The 22,683-nt window shown below is 39.0% G+C and overlaps 1 protein-coding gene across 1 annotated transcript in view; it reads right to left on the bottom strand.

The window, feature by feature from the left end:
- The window catches only part of NRK (Nik related kinase), a 180,149-nt gene that overhangs the window by 79,505 nt on the left and 77,961 nt on the right, over positions 1-22,683 (bottom strand). Inside the window, exons 4-5 of the mRNA XM_033113197.1 lie at positions 22,156-22,227; positions 2,064-2,189 (exon numbers count right to left, since the gene is read on the bottom strand). Of these exons, the coding sequence (XP_032969088.1) occupies positions 2,064-2,189; positions 22,156-22,227 (198 nt within the window). The remainder of the gene's footprint in view (positions 1-2,063; positions 2,190-22,155; positions 22,228-22,683) is intronic.

Raw genomic sequence — 22,683 nt, forward strand, 5'->3', positions numbered from 1 at the left:
TGCTGAGAAGGAAGAACATTCAGTTTATTGAAAACAGAATGAGAACATGCCTTTAGAAAGAAGCTCGTGCAGGGGACAAGCCTGAGTGATGGTTGTTGTGGAACAGAAACTGTTTTGGTTGTGTTAGGCTGTTTTTTCTTTTCTATTTCATTAGATTGTTTGTACTCAGGTGTAAGACAAGCAATAATATCAGTTGTCAACATATATAAATTAAGGGGGTAATTTTCTGAAAAGAAAATCTTAGCATTCCAAAAGGAAATAAGGTAGATTTTTCAAATATTCATGATTTGGGGTTTATCCTTTTGCTTCCCTTCATCTATGGAAATAATAAACTTGCCTATAGTTTAAAAAAATACATCTTTTGTTCAATTGATAAAGCAGTTTTGACGTGGGCACTAATGCATACTTAACCCATACTTAAAGTTTGCTAGTTTAATTATAATAGATTATTCTCCTTCATGTCCGTCAGTCCTCTACTTAGTAAATGTATGGAAGCAAATTTACTAGTTGGGCACCTGATTCACTGGTGGCAGAAATAAATTTTCTGAGAAACTGAGTTATAAAGCAAAATCTGAATGAGACACTGTCAAAAATATTAGCCTTAAAATAAACATTTCTTACAAATAAATAATTTGGGAAAAATAAATGGCCTACAAGAATGCAACTGATAGTTTTTCCTTTTGAGTTGTAGTTTGGAGAAAAATAATCTAGAATTTGAAAATAAAAACAAACAATTATAAAAAAATAAATAAACAATAAGAATAATAAATCTAGTCTTAATGTTGAAATGTAAATTCTTTTGAGATCTTCCATACCCTGCTTCTCCACCTGCAATCAAATTGACTCAGTTCAAGCAAAAGTTTCCCAAGGAAGGCTTTCTCATTCCCCAACTTAATTTAGATTTATTTGTTATTTGCCTACATAGAATAGAGCATTTAGTTAACTGGACATTTGGGAGAAAATAGGGTTAAATTAAAGACCTCTAAATTTGCTGGTTATCAAAGTGTGGTATCCAGACCAGCAGCATCAACATCAACTGTGAACTTGTTAAAAAGTACAATTTTGCGGACCCACAGCCCAGACCAACTGAATCAGTAACTCTGTGTGTGGCTCAGCAACTTACTTTATCAGGACCTCCAGGAGATTCTGATGCATGATAAAGTTTGAGAACCACTGTTTCAAATTTAGTGTCTTGTTGAAGACCTTTCTATAATGTCCACTGTCCTACTTCCTAAAGCCCATTATATAAAATGTAACAGAATCTTTCCTTGACATTTGAACATCTTAAAAAGTCTCAGTCATAATTTTAGAAAAAATACTATTTCTTGACTTGGACTGAAAATGGAAATGGAGCAAGTGTACACTAGCCCCTGCTTATGTTTTAAATGTTCTTTTTCAAATAAAGGTATCCTTGAACAAAGCTCAATTTTTTTTTATTTGACTTTTTATTGTATAGTGGAAGGCAGAAACAATTCTGGTAACTGTAGTGTGGGTTTCAGTTAGCTTTTAAAATACTTCATTGATCCGTAATTTGTGATACTGTAGGCAAGATGACTAAGAAAAGGATAAGTCAACTAAAAATTTAGAAAAGAGTTTCTAGGAGTCATATTTAAACATAAGTGCATATACTTAGCAAACACTTAAAATGCACCCATATGCTCATATCAAATGCTAATTAGAATTGATACTTATCATTATTTCTATCAAGCAGTCTCCTTAATCATATCTCTAATTTACCAGCAAATTAATAATTACATAAAATTAAAAGCAGCAAAACCATATTTGAAAAGAAATATGTTAAATATTTTCAGTGTTCATTTGAGTTCCCCCCCACCCCCCCGACCATCCTACCCCCAAGCCCCTTGCCAGGTACTTAAGTTATTTTTTTTCCATATTTTATCCCTCCCATCTCCAGGAATTAGAGAACATTTTGTCATACTATTTTGAGAAGTTGAATGCTTAACTTTCCCTGTAAGTGCACAAAAGGGGCATCTCAGTTTATGAAAGTATATGTCCTCAAGCGACACTCTTATGGAATAGCATCAAGGTAATTAAATACATACCCAAAGTTGGTGCCTCTGGCCAGGGGGACTCAGCTTGAAAAATGCACCATAGAAAGACACAATGTTTTTGTGGAAAGAGTACTTCTTCAAAAGGTTGAGTTCAGTCCTGAGATCTTCTTCCTCATCCTGCAGAATAAGAATAAAGCTCTTAAACTGCCATTCAATGACAGTGGGAGTCTAAATTATAAAGGGGGAATCCTATGGCAACCTATTATGTCCCACAGCTATTTATAATAAAATCTCAACTAGAATTGTCAGAGAATGGAGATCTCCAGTTAACTGGGAATTTGGAGAAAATAAAGGTTAATTTGAAGTTCTTTTAATTCAATGGTTCTCAAAATGTGATCCCTGGACCAGCAACAATGGCCATTGTATGAAGTTTTCACTGAATGGCATCATTACAGTTTTGTTTGTTTGTTTTTTAACAGTTTTATTGAGATATAATTTATATACCATGCAATTCACCAATTAAAGTATAGAATTCACTGCTTTTTAGTATACTTACAGATTTATGCAACCATCATCACAATCAATTTTAGAACATTTTTATCATCCCAAAAAGAAACCCATACCTTTTAGCTATCACCCTTAAATTCTGCCACACACATCTGAGTTTAAGTAACCATTAATATTCTTTATATCTATAGATTTATCTTTTCTGGACATTTTATATAAATGATAATCACATAATACATGGACTTTTGTGACTAGCTTTTTTGCCAAGATTCATCAGTGTTATCGCACATACCAGTAGTTCATTCTTTATCATTTATCATTCATTAAATGATGGAAATTTAGATTATTTCGACCCTTTGGCTATTATAAATAATGCTATTATGAGCATTTATATAGTTTTTGTGTGGTTCTGTTTTCATTACTCTTTAGTATATGCCCAGGAGTGAAAACATTAGGCCAAATTCTAACATTTTGGTAAAATGCCAAACTTTTTTCTACAGTGGCTGCTCCATTTTACATTTCCAAAAGCAATGATAATTCCAATTCCTCCATATCCTCACAAACATTTACTATTTTATGTTTTATTATATTAATATGACCATCCTAGTGGGTAGAAAGTCGTACCTCATTGTGGTTTTGATTTGCAAATCTCTGATAACTAATGATGCCAAGGATCTTTTCACATGTTTCTTGTCCATGTATATATGATATTCAGAGGAATGTCTAACCTAACCTCTTTGCACCTGTTTTTTAGTCAGGTTATTTGTATTTTCATTACTGAAACATAAGTTTTACTTATATGTTCTAGATACAAGTACTTTATGTGGAATATGATTTGGAAAAACTTTCTCCCATTCTGTGGGTTTTCTTTTCACTTTTTTGATAGTGCCCTTTGAGGTACAATTTAAAAAAAAAAATTAACGAAGTCCAATTTATCGATTTCATGTTTTGTTGTTTGTATTTTTGATGTATTGCCAAATATAAGATCATGAAGATTTACCCCAACATGTTCTTGTAAGCATTTTATAGTTCGGGCTCTTACATTCAGGTCTTTATTCCAAATTTAGCTAATTTTCGTATTAAATAAGTGTCCAACTTCATTCTTTTACATGTGGATATCCAGTTTTCTTAGGAATCTTTGTTGAAAAGACTATTCTATACCCATGAATTGTCTGTGCACCCTTTTCAAAAATCAGTTTAATATATATATATATATATATATATATATATATATATATATATATGAAGAGTTCTATTCGATTTATCTATATATATGCCTGTCCTTATACCTGTATCACACAACCTTGATTAGTTTGTGATTCAGTGTATTTTAATGGCACTGGTTTGATTTGTGCTGATCTATTTTAAAACATATGCTTCAATTCTGGTCAAGGTGATTGAGTAGGTAAATACTGTACTTGCATCCTTTCACAACTACATGAAAATTACAACTAAACTATAGAACAACCATCATTGAGAATCACCTGAAGTCTAGCTGAAAAGAAGTTGCATAACTAAGGATATAGAGAAGAAACCATTTGAAACTGGTAGGAGGGGTGGACACACAGAACTGGCTGATCCCCATACCCACATGTGGGGATTAAAAATCAGGAGGGATATCTTGGCTGCAGAGGTCCGCCTGAAGAGCAAGGGGTCCCAGCCACTCAATAAGCTCCTCAGCCCAGGTTTCACTGCTGAAAAGAGAAGTCCCACAACTTCTGGCTGTGAAAACCAGCAAAGACTGTGGATAAGTGAGACAACGTGCTGCTGGAGTCTCTGGCATTCCTCTTAAGGGACCCACACAAGGACTTACTTGCTGACGGATTCAGCTCTCAGCTCCATCACTGGGGAAACCACTCAAAACGCACCAGGGACATATAGGGAGGAACTGAATTGTCTGGATTCAAGGCAAGGGCTGGAGGGGCAGCTTTCTCCCTGACAGAAGTGTTCGCAGAAGCCATTATTTCTTTGTTGAGCCCTAACTTCTCCCAGTGTGCAGACACAGGTAGCCACCATATCTAAGTCTCCATCAACCTAGCTAATACTGTTCACTGCATACTGGTTCCCTGAGACCCTGCCCCAAGATGCTTCCAGTGACTTTTCCATACAAAAGGCTTATATTGACTCATTTGAGGACTTTCCTAAAATCTCTCAAAGGTTCACAAACCCTAAACAATCAGGATCTGACCTCAGCATGCCCCTACCTTTAGCTAAGCAGCCCCAAGCCAGCAGTCAGACTCTGTTCGCTACTTAGCCTCTCACAAGCACCTCCACATCCACCACAAGTGAAAGACATTTGTGGATTGTTCTGTACCTCATACAAAGGGGCCCTGGGCAGGCCCCAGGACCACACCATAGCACCATCAGGCAACCTCCACAGACGACACACTCAAAGGGCAGAAAGGGAAGGCACCCTGCTAGAGTGAATCCTGCTCTGTAGGGTCAGCCCTTGCATGATAGCTCTTCTACTATAGTCATAGCCAGTCCTCACAACCAATCAGCCTGAGCGTAAAACCCTCCCACTGATGTGCAAACAAGAAGCAAACCTCAACTACAGCAGGTGGGCACACACAACCCACACGAAGGACATACATGGAGTAATGGGCTCAGGTGACGAGTAAGACTGTACCACTGGGCCCCACAGGACACCTGCTACATAAGGCCACTCTACTAAGAATGAGAGCCATAGCAGCTCTACCTAATACATAGGAAAAAAACAAAAACAAAAACAAAAAACAAAGGCAAGTAGCCAAAATAGGGAGAAAAGGGGACATGTTCCAGGTGAAAGAACAAAGTTCCAGAAAAAGAACAAAATGAAACAGAGACCAGCAATCCACCAGATGCAGAGTTCAGAACACTGGTTATAAGAATGCTCAATGATCTCAATGAGAATTTCAAGAAAGAAATAGGAAACATAAAAATGCAGATAGAAAACAAAAAATAACCAGTCGAAATGAAGAATACAATAACTAAAATAAAGACCACATTAGAGGGAATCAACACTTTGAAACAGCAATTTAGAAGATAAAGTAGCAGAAAACACCCAATCAGAACAACAAACAAAAAAGAATCCAGAAAAAGTGAGAATAGTTTAAGGGGCCTCTAGGAAAACAGCCAGCATACCAACATTCGCATCATAGGGGTACCAGAAGGAGAAGAGATGGAGCAAAGAATTGCAAGCCTTTTTGAAAAAAAATAGTAATAATAATGAGAGAAAAGTTTCCAAACCTGGCGAAGGAAATGGATATACATGTCCATGAAGTGCAGAGTCCCAAAAGAGATGAACCCAAGGAGGCCAATACCAAAACACATCATAATTAAAATCCAAAGCCTAAACAGAGAGACAGTCTTAAAAACAGCATGAGAAAGGCAGTTGGTTACCTTCAAGGGAGCTCCCATGAAACTATCAGCTGATTTCTCACCAAAACTTTCAGGACAGAAGTGATTGGCATGAAATTTCAAAGTGATGAAAGCAAGGAACGACAGCTAAGATTACTCTACCCAGCAAAGCTATCATCTAAAATTGAAGGAGAGATAGTTTTCCAGACAAGGAAAAGCTAAAGGAGTTCATAAACACCAAACCAGTATTACAAGAAATGTTAAGGGAAATTCTTTAAGAAGAAGGAGGAGGAAGAGGAGGAGTGACAAGGAAGACTGTACCACTGGGCCCCACAGGACACCTGCTACATAAGGCCACTACATAAGGAGGAAAAGGAGGAAAAGGAGGAGGAGGAGGAGGAGGAGAAAGATAAAAATTATGAATACAATAGCAATAATTACATATTTATTAACAATTACTTTAAATGTAAATGGACTAAATGCTCCAAACAAAACACATAGGTTGGCTGAATGGTTACGAACACAAGATCCTTACATATGCTGCCTACAAGAGACTCACTTCAGATTGAAAGACACACACAGACTGAAAGTAGAGGATGGAAAAAGATATTTCATAAAAATGGAACCAAAAATCTGGAGTAGCAATACTTATATCAGACAATACAGACTTTAAAACAAAGGGCATAGGATTTTCTAGTCAAGGTGACCGTGTAGGTAAACACTGCACTTGCCTCCCCTCACAATCACATCAAAATTAGAAAAACTACAGAACAATCATCATTGAGAATTGTCTGAAGTCTAGCTGAAAAGAAGCCCTACCACTAAGGACATACAGAAGAAGCAAACTTAAGACAGGTAGGAGGGGCAGAGATGCAGAACAGGCTGGTCCCACACCCACATGTGACCATTAAAAATTAGGAGGCGTATCTCAGCTGCAGAATTCCCTCTCCCTACAGAGGAGCAAGAGTTCCCAGCCTTACATCAGGCTCCACAGCCCAGGGTTCCAGAGCTGGGGAGATAAGTTCCCACAACTTCTGGCTGTGAAAACCAGCAGAGATTGTGGCTGAGTGAGACAAGTGCAACTGGAGTAACAGACGACTCCTTAATGGACCTGTGCATGGACTTACTTGCTAACGGACTCACTTGCACTGAGCTCCAGTGTTGCAGTAGCAGCTCAAAAGTTGACAGGGACATACGAGAAGGAACTGAGATTTCTGGCTTCAGGGTGAGCACTGGAGGTGCAGCTTTCTCCCTGATGGAGGAGCTGGTGGAAGCCATTGTTTCTTTGTTGAGCTCTCTCCTTTTCCTGGTGCAGAAGAAGGTGGACTCCATATTTGAGTCTCCACCAAACTGGTTATTACCGTTCCTTTACCCCGCCCTAATGATTCCCTGAGACTCCACCCTACTCAAATTTTGGGCACACCCAAGCTGCTTCTTGTAACTTTTCCATATAAACAGCCTGTCTGGGCTCATGCTGCAGACCTTCCTAAAAATCTCTCAGTGATTCACAAAACCCAAACAAGCAGCATCTAGCCTTGACCTGTCCTATAAGTCTGATAGAGAAGCTTGAAGCCCAGCGCTAGCTATAGCTGGCCTGGCCTCGATTCACAGCTTGGCCTCTTGAGCCACCTTCAAGCCCAGCACAGGTGGCGGCAATCTGTGGATTGCTTTGTTGCTCATGCCAGGTGGCCCTGGTCTGGGAACAGTCTGTGGCTGAAATTGTCCTTCATTGGGGACCCTCCCTGGAGGCCCTGGGGCTGGTATACCTGGTGACCAGATTCAGACAAACCTGGAACATAACATGGCCATCTTCACAGATGACATACCCAAAGGGAAGACTGGGCAGGCACCAGAGCTCTGCTAAAACAAATCCTGTTCTGTAGAGTCAGCACCTTCACAACAACTCCTCCACTGTAGTCATGGCCAGTCTTCCCAACCAATAAGCCCAAGGACAATCCCTTCCACTGATGTACAAATAGCAACCAAACCTTAACTACAGTAGGAAGACACAGACACAACCCACACAAGGGACACATCTGAAGCACCTAGCTCAGGTGACTAGGGAGATTGTGCCACTGGGCCCCACAGGACACCTACTTCTTAAGGCTACTCTACTAAGACCGGAGGCATAGCAGCCCTACCTAACACATAGAAACAAACACAGGGAGGCAGCAAAAATAGGGATACAAAGAAACATGTCCTAAATAAAGAATAGAACACAGCTCCAGAAAAAGAACTAAACAAAATTGACACAAGGAATTCACCAGATGCAGAGTTCAAAACACTGGTTATAAGAATGCTCAGTAATCTCAATTAAAATTTCAAGAAAGATGAAAAACACAAAAACTCAGATAGAAAACATAAAAAGAACCAGTCAGAAATGAAGAACACAACTGAAATAAAGAACACATTAGAAGGAATCAACATATTAGATGAAGCAGAAGGTCAAATCAGCAATTTCAAAGATAAGGTAGCAGAAAACACCCAATCAGAACATCAAACAAACAAACAAAACACAAAAAACGAAGATAGTTTAAGGGGCCTCTGGGACAACCTCTAGTGTACCAACATTTGCATTATAGGGGTACCAGAAGGAGAACAGAGAGAGCAATGAACTGCAAACCTATTTGAAGAAATAATGACCTAAAACTTCCCTAAACTGGCTAAGGAAACAGACATACAAGCCCATGAAGTACAGAGTCCCAATCAAGATGAATCCAAAGAGGCCCACATCAAAACACATCATAATTCAAATGCCAAAGGTTAAAAATAAAGAAAGAATCTTAAAAGCAGCAAGAGAAAAGCAGTTAGTTACATACAATGGAGCTCCCATAAGACTGTCAGCTGAATTCTCAACAGAAACTTTGCAGTCCTTAAGGGATTAACACAAAATATTCAAGGTGATGGAAAACAAAGACCTCCAACCAAGATTACCCAGAAAAGATATACTTTAGAATCGAAGGACAGATAAAGAGCTTCCCAGACAAGAAAAAGCTAAAGGAGTTCATTGCCACCAAACCAGTATTACAAGGAATCTTAGAGGGACTACTTTAAGATGAAAAAAAAAAAAAAGTAAAAAAAAATATGAATAATAAAATGGCAATAACTACATATCTATCAACAATTACTTTAAATGTAAATGGATTAAGTGCTCCAATTGAACATCATAGGGTAGCTGAATGGGTAAGAAAACAAGACTCGTACATATGCTGCCTACAAGAGACTCACTTCAGATCAAAAGACACACAAAGACTGAAAGTGAAAGGTGTGAAGAAGATATTTCATGAACATAGAAATGAAAAAAAAAAAAAAAAGCTAGGGTAGCAATACTTATACCACAGAAAACAGACCTTTAAACAAAAGCTGTAACAAGAAACTAAGAAGGACCCAGTAATCCCATTTGTGAGTATTTATCTGAAGAAACCCAAAACATTACTGTGAAGGACATGTGCATTCTTATATTCACTGCAGCATTATTTACAATAGCCAAGATATGGAGGCAACTTGGATGTTCATCAATGGAAGCAAAATAGATTAATCTGTTCCAGACCTTTAAAACCAACTCCTAAAAATTAGCATGAATTTTACTATCTAATGATACCACAGATCCATAAAATTTATGGCGTTCGTAAACCAAAATGTTCATCAATGGAGACATTCGAAAACCAAGGTACCACTGCACATTTTTTGGTGCCCTCTGTGTGTGTGTGTATATATATATCTATATATCTATATCTATACCTATATCTATATCTATATCTATATCTATATCTATATCTATATCTAGATATAGATATATAGATATAGATATATAGATATATATATATGGTCTATTCTCACTGAACATTTCCTCCTACCAATGGTAACAGCTGAGTGTATATTTCTCCACACATTTCTTATTATTTATTTATTAAATTTAGTGAGACATTAGTACAATTATATAGGTTTCAAGTGTACATTTCTATAATATGTCATCTATGTATTGCATTGTGTGTTTACCATCCAGAAACAGTTTTCCTTCCATCACCATATATTTTACGCCCTTTTCCCTCTTCTGCTATCCTCCTCCCCCCTTACCCTCTGGTAACCACTAAACTGTTGTCTGTGTCTAAGAGTTTTATTTCTTATTTGTCTTGTTCGTTTGTTGCTTTCAGTTTCATATCCCACATATAAGTGTAGTCACATGGTTCTCAAGTTTTTCTGATTTACTTTGATTAGCATAATAATCTCAAGATCCATCTATGTTGTTGAAAATGGCAGTATTTCATCTCTTCTTGTGGTTGAGTAATATTCCATTTCCACACATTTTTATATGCTAATGCAGTAGGTAGGTATGACAGATAGAGATAAATGGGTAGAGATATAATCAACAGGTTTTATCAGCTAAACAAGCTCATATTGTTTTCATTATTCTACAACTTACATGTTTTATCCAATAACTATAGAGCACCTTTCTATATTAATGAACATACATGCACTTCCCTTTTATGGACGCATAGAATTGCGTAGAATAGAGATATGGGTCTGCCACTCAGGGGTCAGGTCAAGGCCAGAAGTATTGTTTTTGAGGATTATCTATATAGTGATAATTGAAGCCATCTTTTTGGTTGACACCACCAAGTTAGAATACATAATTTTAAGAGATATTTCCAGGTATTTCACAATTTCAATAAGACAATGTAATGTCATCAGAAAAGATCATCTACACTAGGCATTCGGACATCTGTACTTCAGCACTGATACCCAAGAGTTAGAAATTCACTTAGTCTTCACAAGATTCAATTTATCCTCAGAAATCTGATGGAAGATGACAACCATTACCTATCTTCATGGAATATTTGTGGAATCAAATGGGATAATATACTTAAAATTTTTTGAAATCTTTGGAAGAATATTATAAATGTAAGGTATTATACAATAACATTACTTGACCTCATTTGAATTAGTCAGAGTGCTATCAGATCTCTGTATCGCTCTCCACTTCTTACCACAATCTACAAACATCAGCAAATTTCATTTCCTGCACATTTGTTACAGTGGAGTGAAACGGGAAGCAACTGTCTTTCTCTAATATTCAAAGAAGTCTGCTCGTGCCATGACTACCAAGTTGTTTCTATAATCCTTCTGTAACTCTTCTTAGCTAATCTAAAAAAAACTCTTCAGTTCTTAATAATTTGAAAATCATCACACTTTTTGTGTATACAAGTGTAATGCACTAGAGAAAAATATCGTAAAATATTAACTTAAAAAGATAGCTTAAATAGTTAGAAATTTCCAACGAACATATCATTGGTTTGTGCATTTAAGTGTCATAGTCCTAACACGAGGGAACTTGCATAAAGGGAAGTAAGATTCACATACATGAATGAAATAACTGTTAACAAACACAAGACAGTGCATGATGAAATTGAGGGTGATGTGAAAATGACTCAGGAAGTGATCCTGCACTTGACAAACAGATCGTCACCAGGGTCTTTTGAATCCCTATGAACTCTAAATTTCATTCGATTATAATTTTAAAAAGTTCTCCTACTGTATGTATAAAAGTTCAATTTATTTAACCTATTCAGGATGCTTTTATTGTACAGTGTGAAACATATTAATATTAATAGTATTTAAGTAAGCGACACTTAAAGATACAGTTGAGATACAGTTGAGCTCCTAACTTATTGAGGCAGGTTAGTTAGCATGACTTCAGGCTGTCAGGAATTCCCTGGTAGAATGAACAAGCACAATCACATCTACACGGTCATTGCCCTGAGAAACATCATTAGCACAAGACAGATGGTTTGTTTCAAAACGTCCCGTTCAAACAGTCCTGGTTTGTTTCAAAAAGCCTTCTCAGAAGCCTCTCTTCAAGGCTGAGAAGGTGATAAAAATGTACCAGTAGGTGTCAGCTTTTCTCCTTAGATTCATAAGAAAAAGTATAAAAACAAGTGTCATGCAGGGTCTCTCGTCCTGCTCCCCACACAAGAACGCAGGATACGATGAGGCCAAAAAGGAACACCAACGGGGTTATAGATAGGGGAGTCATACCACTATATTCTTGATGGCAGCTGGTCGAGACACAAAAGCAAACATCCTCCTATACCCCAATGAGGTGTCTTCCTGCACCCCAGTCTCACTGGCTGCCTGGTGAGACATAGGAAGTAGGACCCACGCGATTAGCAATCCGCCATCTGCTTGCTAACCACACTTGCTAGCCATGATCTGCCGTCCGCTTGTCTGCCTGCGGACCAACCAACCAACCAACCAACCCACAACCCCTTGCTAACTGCAATCTGCCCTTGGTAGCCCAGCCATGGCAGTTATATCAGTGGCCAATGGCTAACTGGTTACAGCTGATGACCAACTAGGAACAGCTGATGGCCATCTACTACCCAAGCCAGCACCTTTACACGTTGAGGCCAAGAGCCTGGAAACTGCTCTCTGGGACTCTGTCCTCAAAACGAGTCTTTGCCTTAGCTAGTGGGCATCCCAGCTTCGGTACCCCGACCCGCTCGGGAACTGTAATTCTTTGCTTTAATAAACTATCCTCTTCTGCAACCTCTCCAGTGATTGCTTCCATTCTTCGGTTTCATGCGACTATGATCTCGATGCACATAACACAGCATCAGAATCCTACATCATTTATTGGGGGCTCGTCTGGGATTGAAGCAGAGGTAATCATACTGCTTCTGCTACTACTTGCCTGGCTTCAGGCTTCCATTTTAATGACTCTCAACAAAACTGGACCTCTGTCAGCCACTTAAAAGTGAATAGCACAGCTATTCTGCAGTGGGTCCCGAAGGCTCCATGGGTCTTCCCCTGGCCCGACTGCCCAGAAGAGTGCTGTTCAGAGGCTCTCCCTCCCGCTCTCTGCTACTTTCTCCTATTCCTCTGCTGCTTTTTTCCTTTCTGCGAGGAAGCTGAATACTGGTGTGTGGCCAGGATTGTGGGCCTTTGCAGACAACTGAGGGACTCTGTCCGTGGCTACACTGTGGTGGGTCCCAAAGGTCTCTCTGGTCCCTTCCCAGCCTGACAGCCCATAAGGGTGCCAGTTGGATGACTCCGCCATCTATAGTGCTATTTTTCATCCTGTCACCATCTCTCCTCAGCTCTTGAAATGGTGGTCCAGGGTCTCTTCCCTGTGAGACCTCCTCAACACTCTCCACCAGCCTCAAGACATCTTAAGATAAGAACATGGACCTCTGTCTCTATAGAACATCTCTTGTTACTCAGGATAAGATTTAGTGGCATCTGGCATACCCTCTCCTATCATCCTATTGGAATCTCCTCCACGTTTTAAAGTACAAATGGAGGTGTCCTGACATTCACACTGAACATAACTTGTTTTTGTAACCTTCCCACCCATTACTCATTTTTCCAATAACTGTTTAGCAGCCCAAGTCCATCTATGACAGCACCCCTGGGGTCCCGAATTTCTCGCTGCTTTCGTTTTACACCTTTGTTTTTGCGAACCATCAGACAACATCCTTGGGGAAAGCCAACATATTCCAGAGTTGCTATTCCTTAAGGCAACTGCCTTGTCTGAAGCCTTTTGGGGCTTCCAATACCTTTCTGTGCCCCCTAACACATTGGACTACATGGCCTCCCTCCACACCCTTTCGTCCAAGCAAGGTACCTTCTTTACAGACGTTGAGCATATACTCCCTTCTTAACTATCTTTATTTGAAAGGCCACCATTACTTTGGCCACACCATCAATTTTTGAGACACCCAGAGTTGGGCCATACACCCCTCCACTTTAAGACGCACTCATTATCGGCCACTGCCTTTATCGGCCTGTGGGCCAGCAACAAATATTCAGGCGGGGACACACACGGATTTGGGTAGCCGCCCACTGGGGACACGGGCCAGGAGGCCAGGTAAGGACAACTAACCCTGGCATGGCGTGTCTCCCTACATGCTTCAGAACAGGTCGTGTGGTCTCCTTGGCCCAAGCTTCTAGGGGATGCCCTAGACAAGGTTATTGGGAGATGAATTGCAAAGGGATGCCTTTCTTTTCGCCCTCCCCTTCAGATGGGCAATCAGCCTTCATGTGCCTTCACTGCCCTGAATTGCACCTTGAAACACTGAGACAAATCTGACCCTCAGACTCTGAAGAAGTGGTGCCTGGTCTTCTTTTTTTCCAAGGTTTGGCCTCAATACAAATTAGAAGATGGGGAAACTTGGCCTTTGGATGGAAGTATTAACTATCATACTATCATACAGCTAGATCTGTTTTGCAGATGGGAAGGCAAATGATCAGAAGTTCCATATGTGCAAGCCTTTTTCTCTCTAAGGGACACCCCAGACTTCTGACAAAAGTCAAAGTTGACCCAGCTCTTTTGACTGTGATTTCTTGTCTCCCTCCTCTAAAGAAGACCCATTCAAAGGAACCTCCAACGGGACCCTCCTCTTCAGAGGAAGTCCCCTCAGTAGACACCCAGTCAGAGGACTGTCCCAAAACTCTATACCCTACCCTTCCTCCTTAGCCAGCTCCTGTCCCAGCTCCCTCTTGTTGCCCTCCATATCCAGGACCTCCTGTATAAAAGCACCCCCAGCTAGGAGCAAATCTTCTTCCCTTACAGGAGATGACAGGAGAATTTGGGCATGTCAGGGCTCAAGTCTCTTTCTCTCTACAGGATCTCAGACAAATAAAGGGAGATCTAGGGAAGTTTTCAGACGACTCTGATAAATATATAGAAGTTTCCCAGAACTTAACCCAGGTCTTTGACCTCTCTTGGAAAGATGTGATATTATTTGTAAATCAGACTCTCACTAATTCTGAGAAACAAGCAGCCTTACAAGCTGCCGAAAAGTTTGGAGATGATCAGTTCCTAGTATATCATGATGAACAGGCAGAACGAGACTCCATTTGGGAGTCTTTCCCTACAGGGAAGCAAGTAGTACCCACTAACAATCCACAATGGGATCCTGATACAGCCATGGGAAATTGGCTGAGAAAACACTTTCTGGCATTCATGTTAGAGGGACTGAGGAGAACTAGGACCAAACCCATCAATTATTCAAAGCTATCTACTATTAGCCAGAATTTGGGAAAAAAATCCCCCAGACTTTTTAGAAAGGGTCAGGGAGGCCCTCATTAAATACACTCATATTGGGCCAAACACCCTCAAAGGGGAAATTCTTTTAAAAGACAAATTTATAACTCAGGCTGCCCCAGATGTCTGCAGAAAATTACAAAAATTGGCTATTGGCCCTGAAGGTACCTTGGACCAGTTACTCAAGGTAGCCAACACCATCTTTTACAATCAGGACCAGGCGGAAGGCCAGGACAAGGAGAGGAAAATAAGAAAAAAGGTGTAAGTATTGGTGGCTGCCTTACAGGCTACAACCCAACAGGGTACCCAGGGAAAGTCCGATTTCCACCATTGTGGACAGTCTGGTCACTGGCGAAGGGAATGCCCACAGTGACTGGAGCCGACCCAGAGACCTCCATGGCCCTGTCCCAGCTGTGAAGGGGATCACTGGAAGTCAGACTGTCTCTGGTGGCCTCCACCCCCAAGGCCAGCCTCGCCCAGCCAGACTCCCACACAGGACTGAGGGGGCCCGGGACTTCTAACAGAGGCTTCTTCGTCCCATCTAATCATCGGGACTCCCGAGCCCTGGGTAACTCTAGAAGTAGAAGGAAAATCTATTGATTTCCTTCTAGATACAGGAGCCACCTTCTCCATCCTCCTCTCCAACCCAGGGACCCTCTCTAATCGAGATGTTACTGTCCAAAGAGTAATGGGCAAGCCAATTACTAAATATTTTTCCCAGCCCTTAGGCTGCATATGGGGTGACCTAATGTTCTCCCATTCTTTCTTAATCATTGCAGAAAGCCCTACCCCACTACTGGGAAGAGATATTATGACTGAGATGGGAAATATTATTCTCCTAGTCCCTGGAAGTATTCCTAGCTGCCTCCCGGTAATGGAAGCCAACATCAACTCTGATATTTATGCCTCACAAGGGGCAATTGGTCGTGCCTTCATGGCTACTCCGGTGCACATTCATCTTAAGGACCCCACTCTATTTCCTTGCCAGAAACAATACTCTCTAAAACCTGAGGCACGGAAAGGACTAATACCAACCATTAACAATCTCAAATGACAAGCCCTTCTTAGAGAATACAGCAGTCCTTGCAATACCCCCATCTCAGGAATTCCCAAACCAAATGGGGAATGGAGACTAGTTCAAGACCTCTGGGACATTAACGAGGCAGTTATTCCTAGACACCCTATAGTTCCAAATCCTTACATGCTCTTAGCCTAAATATCTGAGACTGCCAGATGGTTCTTGGTGTTAGATCTAAAAGATGCCTTTTTCTACATACCCATACACCCTGACTCACAATATATCTTTGCCTTTGAGGACCCTGAAAGCCAGCCTGCCGTATCTGGCCCTCTTGTTAGAAGGTCCCGTAATCCAAATATGGACCTGTTCCACCCTCAACCTGGCCACATTTCTCTCTAAGATGGAGGAAGAATTAACTCATAACTGCCAACAAGTCTTAATGCAAACCTATGCTGCTAGAGCAGATTTACAAGAAATACCCCTAGACAACCCAGATAGAACTCTTTTCACTGAAGGGAGCTCTTTTATACAAAATAAAACTTTTCTCATTTTTCTTTTATTCATTGTTAGAGGGATTACCTCATGCTGTTGCCTACAATGCGTCTCAGCTTGCAGACCACCTAATGGCTGGCTATGATGGTCTACAAGACAACAACATTCTCACCTGGACTCGTTCATCTACCAGGGACCTTTAGACAGACCTCTAGACAAGTCCTAGCTGCTGGTCTCTCTATCCCCCTCCTCAGCCTGAAGTAGCCAGAATGGTCATCACCCCTACTCCCTAATGGCAGTTAGGGTTTACTCTTCAGAGGGAGGATACAGGCAGGTTAGTTAGCATGACTTCAGGCTGTCAGGAAATCACTGGTAGAATGAACAAGTACAGTCATATCTTCAAGGCCGTTGCCCTGAAAAACATCATTAGCACAGGACAGCTGGTTTGTTTCAAAAAGTCCTGTTCAGAAAGTCCTGGTTTGTTTCAAAAAGCTTTCTCAGAAGACTCCTCAAGTCTGAGAAGTTGATAAAAATGTACCAGTAGGCGTCAGCTTTTCTCCTTAGATACATAAGAAAAAGTATAAAAACAAGTCTTTGCTTTAGCTAGTGGGCATCGCAGGTTTGGGTAGCCCCTCCCGCTTGGGAGCTGTAATTCTTTGCTTTAATAAACTATCCTCTTCTACACCCTCTCTGGTACATGCTTCCACTCTTCTGTTTCATGAGATTACAATCCCATTGCACATAATGTAACATCAGAATCCTACGTCATTATGAAATCCAGTGAAAATGGATACCATTGACTTCATTTGGGCATGAATTAGAAAAAGGCCAGTTGGCATGAAAAGTAATAAAGGGATTAACTTCTAACTGTCATTAGTTCTCCCTAGAATTTTCTTCATTTACCTTGACTTGATGGCCTGGGGTTAGGGGGAAATACATCTTTCAGCTGAAATGAATAGTTAACTGAATATATGTGTATCTAGTCAGTAATCATTTTCCTTCCTTGTTAACTTATTTGCTTCGACTGAGTAGAAAAAATGGGCAATTACTTTTCATATTTAGCTATATTGTGGCTGGGATTTAAAAATAGGTCTAAATAAATATACGGCAATGTACTAGGTTTTGTAGTATCCCCAAGTATTCATAATATATCTTGTAAAAAAAGTTCGAAATATAGGAAAATGGTTGGCAGCTGCAGAACATTATCATTTCCCTAGGATTTTCCAGTGGATTTACTCATAAACATTCATCTACCAGAAAACAAATTAGACACCTATTTGTCTTTAGGGAAAGTAGATGGTGCCCGATTTCTCCAATTGGAAACCCCACGGCAGGTTCTCTGCTTGTATTCATTGTATAATAAAGGCATGCACGAATAAAACAATCAACTTGGAGTAGGGTTTCTGGGGGGGGGTGGAATTCCTTCCCGCCCATTCTCGGGAAATTGTTTTGCTTTCCCATTCCTGAATCCTGAGAAAAGTTGATCAGAAAATTGGGAAATTTGGCTCCTTGAACCCAGTAATACCCACAATGGGAAATAACCTGTACTACTCACAATGTACCTCTTAGACATTTTCCCTATTTATTGCTATCTAAAGTTACATTGTGTTACAATGTTACATGCCACCAGACATGCACACGCAACACCAGAATCAGATATTACATGACCAGCTAATTTTAGCTCTTATAAATCGAGCACATTTTATCATGGAGAACAGAAAACAGTTTGTATTTACACAGATAAATATTTATTTTCACAACCCAGGATTTGACTACAAAGTCATCTTCAGGTGAACTAAGGAAATCTAAGGTAGTGTACCTTAATATGACATTGTAGTCAAATCCTGGGTTGTGAAAATAAATATTTATTTGTGTAAATACAAACTGTTTTCTGTTCTCCATGATGAATCATTTCCACAAAGTGACAGCCGATACTACCAACCACATTTGATCAGTTTGTTTGCGGCTGATGATTGTGATGTATGTGAGTGTTCTTGGCTCTCTCAGCTGTTGTGGGTAAGTCAGTCTATTTAAAAACAACTTGCACTGCTAATACTTCATTCCAATATTACAATAATTTCCAATCTCATATCATAATGTTTTGTGGCACTTTTTAGCTATAAATACTCACTGCACAATATAGGTCTTTCTTAATTTTTTCTTAATGCTTTTAAAGGAAATAAAATTTGAATTGGTTAAATGTAGAGATCTTGTGTCTTTACACAAGAGATTTTGTGTCTCTCACAAAATACTTGTGTCTTGTAAATAGAGATCTTGTGTCTCTCACAAAATACTTGAGCAACGTTAGTTGTCTATGTGAAATGGAAGAGGATGAATTTTTTGCCTTGTCAAGTAAGAATGAAATTGCACGATTGGCGAAGTCATTAATGGAAAGATTTTTTAAAGGAACATTTACAGCAGAAGAAGTTCCAAGAGAAGAAATAAAGGATCTCCTTACTGAGAGTTCTGACATTAAATCAGAATCTGATCTGAAATGTGAATTGACTAAAGCAATATCAATTTCGACATCAAAGCCTAGCCCTATGCATGCAGACAAAATATTTGCTTCTTTAAGGAAGGAAATGAGCTTATATGAAGCAACACATTCTCTCACTCCCAACTTGAAGATGCTTTTAGATGCACTCATAACAGTTCGACGACGAACATCTACAGAAAATGAAAGAAATGTTTCCACATCAAGTATATTTGTTACAAAGCGAAGATCACAATTGTCTGATCGGGCAATTAATCCTCTATGTTTCTTAAAGTTTCATTTTAAAAATGACAAAAATAATTTGAAGTTTTTTTTTTAATTTTCAAACGAATAACATTTCATTTGTTTTCTATTAATGTTTAATTTAATAAATAAAATACTTAAATGAGATTGGGAATGTTAATACATTTTGTGATATATGTAAAAACTCACTGTATACTATAAGGTTTGGTTAAATAAAGTTTGTGTTAATTATATTGTTTGTATTTTGAGAAAACCTGAAATATAACAAAAACCTAGACAAAATGATACCGTAGTGACCCCTATTTAGCACTCAGGGCAAGAGATGCGCTAGTTATTAAATTCTGGTCGACCTCCATTTAGGAAATTTTATTTACTCAAGTTTTGCGTCAATCTTATACATACAGGAGTGTCTCGGAACCTCTGAAAGACTGTGCTGGGGCCTCGAACCCCGGCTGCCCCACCTTCTCTACAGCTTTTCTGTTTATTAACATTTACTGTTATAGCCATTATTACAGATGATCAATGAAAATTAAATTTAAAAGATTATTTCGGGAATTCTCGAGAATTCTCAGGAAATACAATTTCCCGTTCTTGATTCCTGAAGGTTCTAAAATGTCGGGAATTTGGAAACTCTAAGTTGGAATATGAGGATTATATGGAGGTTCAGGTTCCAGTCTCATCCCAGCCTCTAACAAATTCCTGTTTAATTCGCTTTACCTGTTTTCTACAAAAAAGTAAATTTTTGTGGCTTTCATTCTTTCGATGTAGGACCCTTAAACTCTACTTCCCTTGTGATGTGGCCCTCCTTTGAAATGGTAACAATATCTGCCATCACATAGTGATAAACCTCAGGCAGTAGTAATTTTGTATGTACTTTGGCACTCTCAGTTTCTAGTAAGGCCCAGGTTCTGCTGAGCGGAAGATACATTCATAAAGAGTGCAATAAATAGAAATGAGATGATGGTGTGAGGATAATAACACAAATAACAGGTTAAAGAGAAGCAGGGGCCAGACTGAATCCTTTGACTTGTTTGGTAATTTGATATCAAGGACCTTCCTTTTCTATATGGGTTGGAAAGCTCATATCCCTAACCAAGAATAGGATAATGGCTGGGCTCTACATACTATGTAGTTGCATTTGACCATACTGTTTAACCATGTTTATAGGTAGGCCAAATATTCTGATGCCATTTTATCTATGAGGAACCTGAGGCTTAGACAGGTAAAACCACTTTTCCAAGTAATTCTTGGCTACTTAGTGGTAGACTTGGGATTTAAACTCATGTTTCTGGACTTCCACATTATTGCTATTTCTATAAACTTCTGACTGAAAAAGATGTGTATGCAAGTCACAAACTTCTGTGTTTTTTTTTTTTTCAATTAAAGTTTATTGGCACAAACTTCTTATCCCAAGGGATTCAAGATGCTTTAGAGATGCTAACTGGCTGATCTGCTAGCAATTATTTTTCTTACTAAAATATATAATCAGATGATTCGAAGTTCCCAACTATAAAAAGGTTTAAGATTCGGTTTCCCACATACATGTAAATTCCCCCAAAACCAATAAAGCAAGATCAGATATGTTTGTAAAGCTTTAGTGTGCTTGCCATTCTCAATTAACAGGAAGTTGAACTTTAGAGAAACATGTATGTACATTATATCTATCAGGCCAAGTGGGTAATTTATAACTCTCACACATATCTCAGTAATATGATGCCATAGCATTTCCTGGCTCAGGGCCAGCTGATCCCAGAGTGGCCCGAATATCCTGCTTTTTGTCAAGAAGAAGCAGTTCAAGAACGCCAAAACTTCCTTTGTAATTTCACCCAATTCTAGAATCAAATTTTTTTTTCCTCTATAAAGTATACCAGAGAGTGTTTAGGGAAGATTGTTAAAGGGGGGTTATTTAACACAAATGTTTGGTAAAAACAGAATTGGTCAATTAGATTTTTCATACATTACCTTTCACAGCTTCTTGATCTACCAAAGCATATTATTAATGAGCACTACCTGTTCCATTTGGATATGCTCTGTCTCCCAAGATACACTGTAAACAAACAGGAGCCTAGTACTTAATAGATGAATCATGAAGCTGTTTACCAATATTTTTTCTAATATAACTAGAACGTTTCTCTGAGTATGACTGTGTTAATGAAAAAGGTTAATTTTAATGTGCCTGAGATAATATTTATTAAGAGAAAAAAAGTTGAAAATACTTGAATTCTAGATAGTTGACTGCAGGGGAGAAAAATAAGAAAAACAAATATCAATGTATTTTATTGATAAGAGAAAGGGTTCTGCTTTTGGATCACAGAAAACTTTGATAGGTCACCAGCATCTAGATCACCGACATCTACTGGAAAAGAATTTTCTTTGCCCGATCTTATTCTAGAGCCTGCAAATTATTGGGGTCATAGAGACTATATTGTAAGGCAGTTAAAAAGGTTCAAGTAGAAAACATCTTCACAGTCCCTCATGTATTTCAGTACTGTGCCAGATATTTGAAGACTTTTAAACTGGGAATCCTGTTAAGTTTCTGTCTACTATTGTTCTTGCAATAAAAGATGGTAGCCCTCATTTGGCTCATATACAATGGCGATGTTTCTTAGAATCATAATGGGGGGAAAGCCAGTCCGAAATATGATGTAGAAGGTGTGAAAGAGGACCTCGCTGAGGCCAATTTTTGGCAAAAGTTGCTCTCTGTCCCATCACCCCCTTTGTCTCTACTCAGCTAGAGGGCTCTATGCTGTGTAGATTGTCCTTCACGTGCAGTCAACACTTACTTATTCAGGGAAGAGTCTCTTCTAAGTTCTGCTTTCTGACAGATGCCAGTGTTCAAATATGATGATTGAATCTATGCGACTATGTTAAAAGATGAATATGTTATCCCTTCCAGACAAGAACATTTTAGTAGTGGCCTTCTAAAGATAATGATACAATAAAAAGGAATTAGTTTAAAGTTGAAAATTAAAGGTAAGACTATTTGGGGACTTTCAGTACTCACGCTGTATCTCCATCCCACAGACTTTTGATATTTATTCACTCTCACTCGCCTTCCTATTTCAGGTAAAGCGGTCTGCAAAACCAAGTACAAAATGTTATTAGATCCACTGGTACATTCTGAAAATAAGTTATTCTTCAGTACTTTGTGCTCTTTGAGTACTAAATGGAAGAATAAAGTAATATCATTCTTCTCTCAAAATTTGGTAATAGTTTTAATAAAAAACATATATATATATATATATATATATATATATGATTTCTTATTAAAACTATTAGCACAATTTGAGATATATATATAGATAGATAGATAGATAGATAGATAGATAGATAGATAGATAGATAGATACACACACATACGGAGATGGAGAGAGAGAGAGAGAAGAGAGAGAGAGAGAGAAACTTGGCACCAAATTCATAGTAACAGAGTTAACTGTCATATTAATGAGAAAATTACAGTTTAATGTAAGTAAAGTGCTATTTCCCCTTACAAAACAAGGTAATTGACACGATCAATGGGCTGAATATGCTG

Source organism: Rhinolophus ferrumequinum, chromosome X, assembly GCF_004115265.2.
Source record: "Rhinolophus ferrumequinum isolate MPI-CBG mRhiFer1 chromosome X, mRhiFer1_v1.p, whole genome shotgun sequence".
Classification (NCBI taxonomy): domain Eukaryota; kingdom Metazoa; phylum Chordata; class Mammalia; order Chiroptera; family Rhinolophidae; genus Rhinolophus; species Rhinolophus ferrumequinum.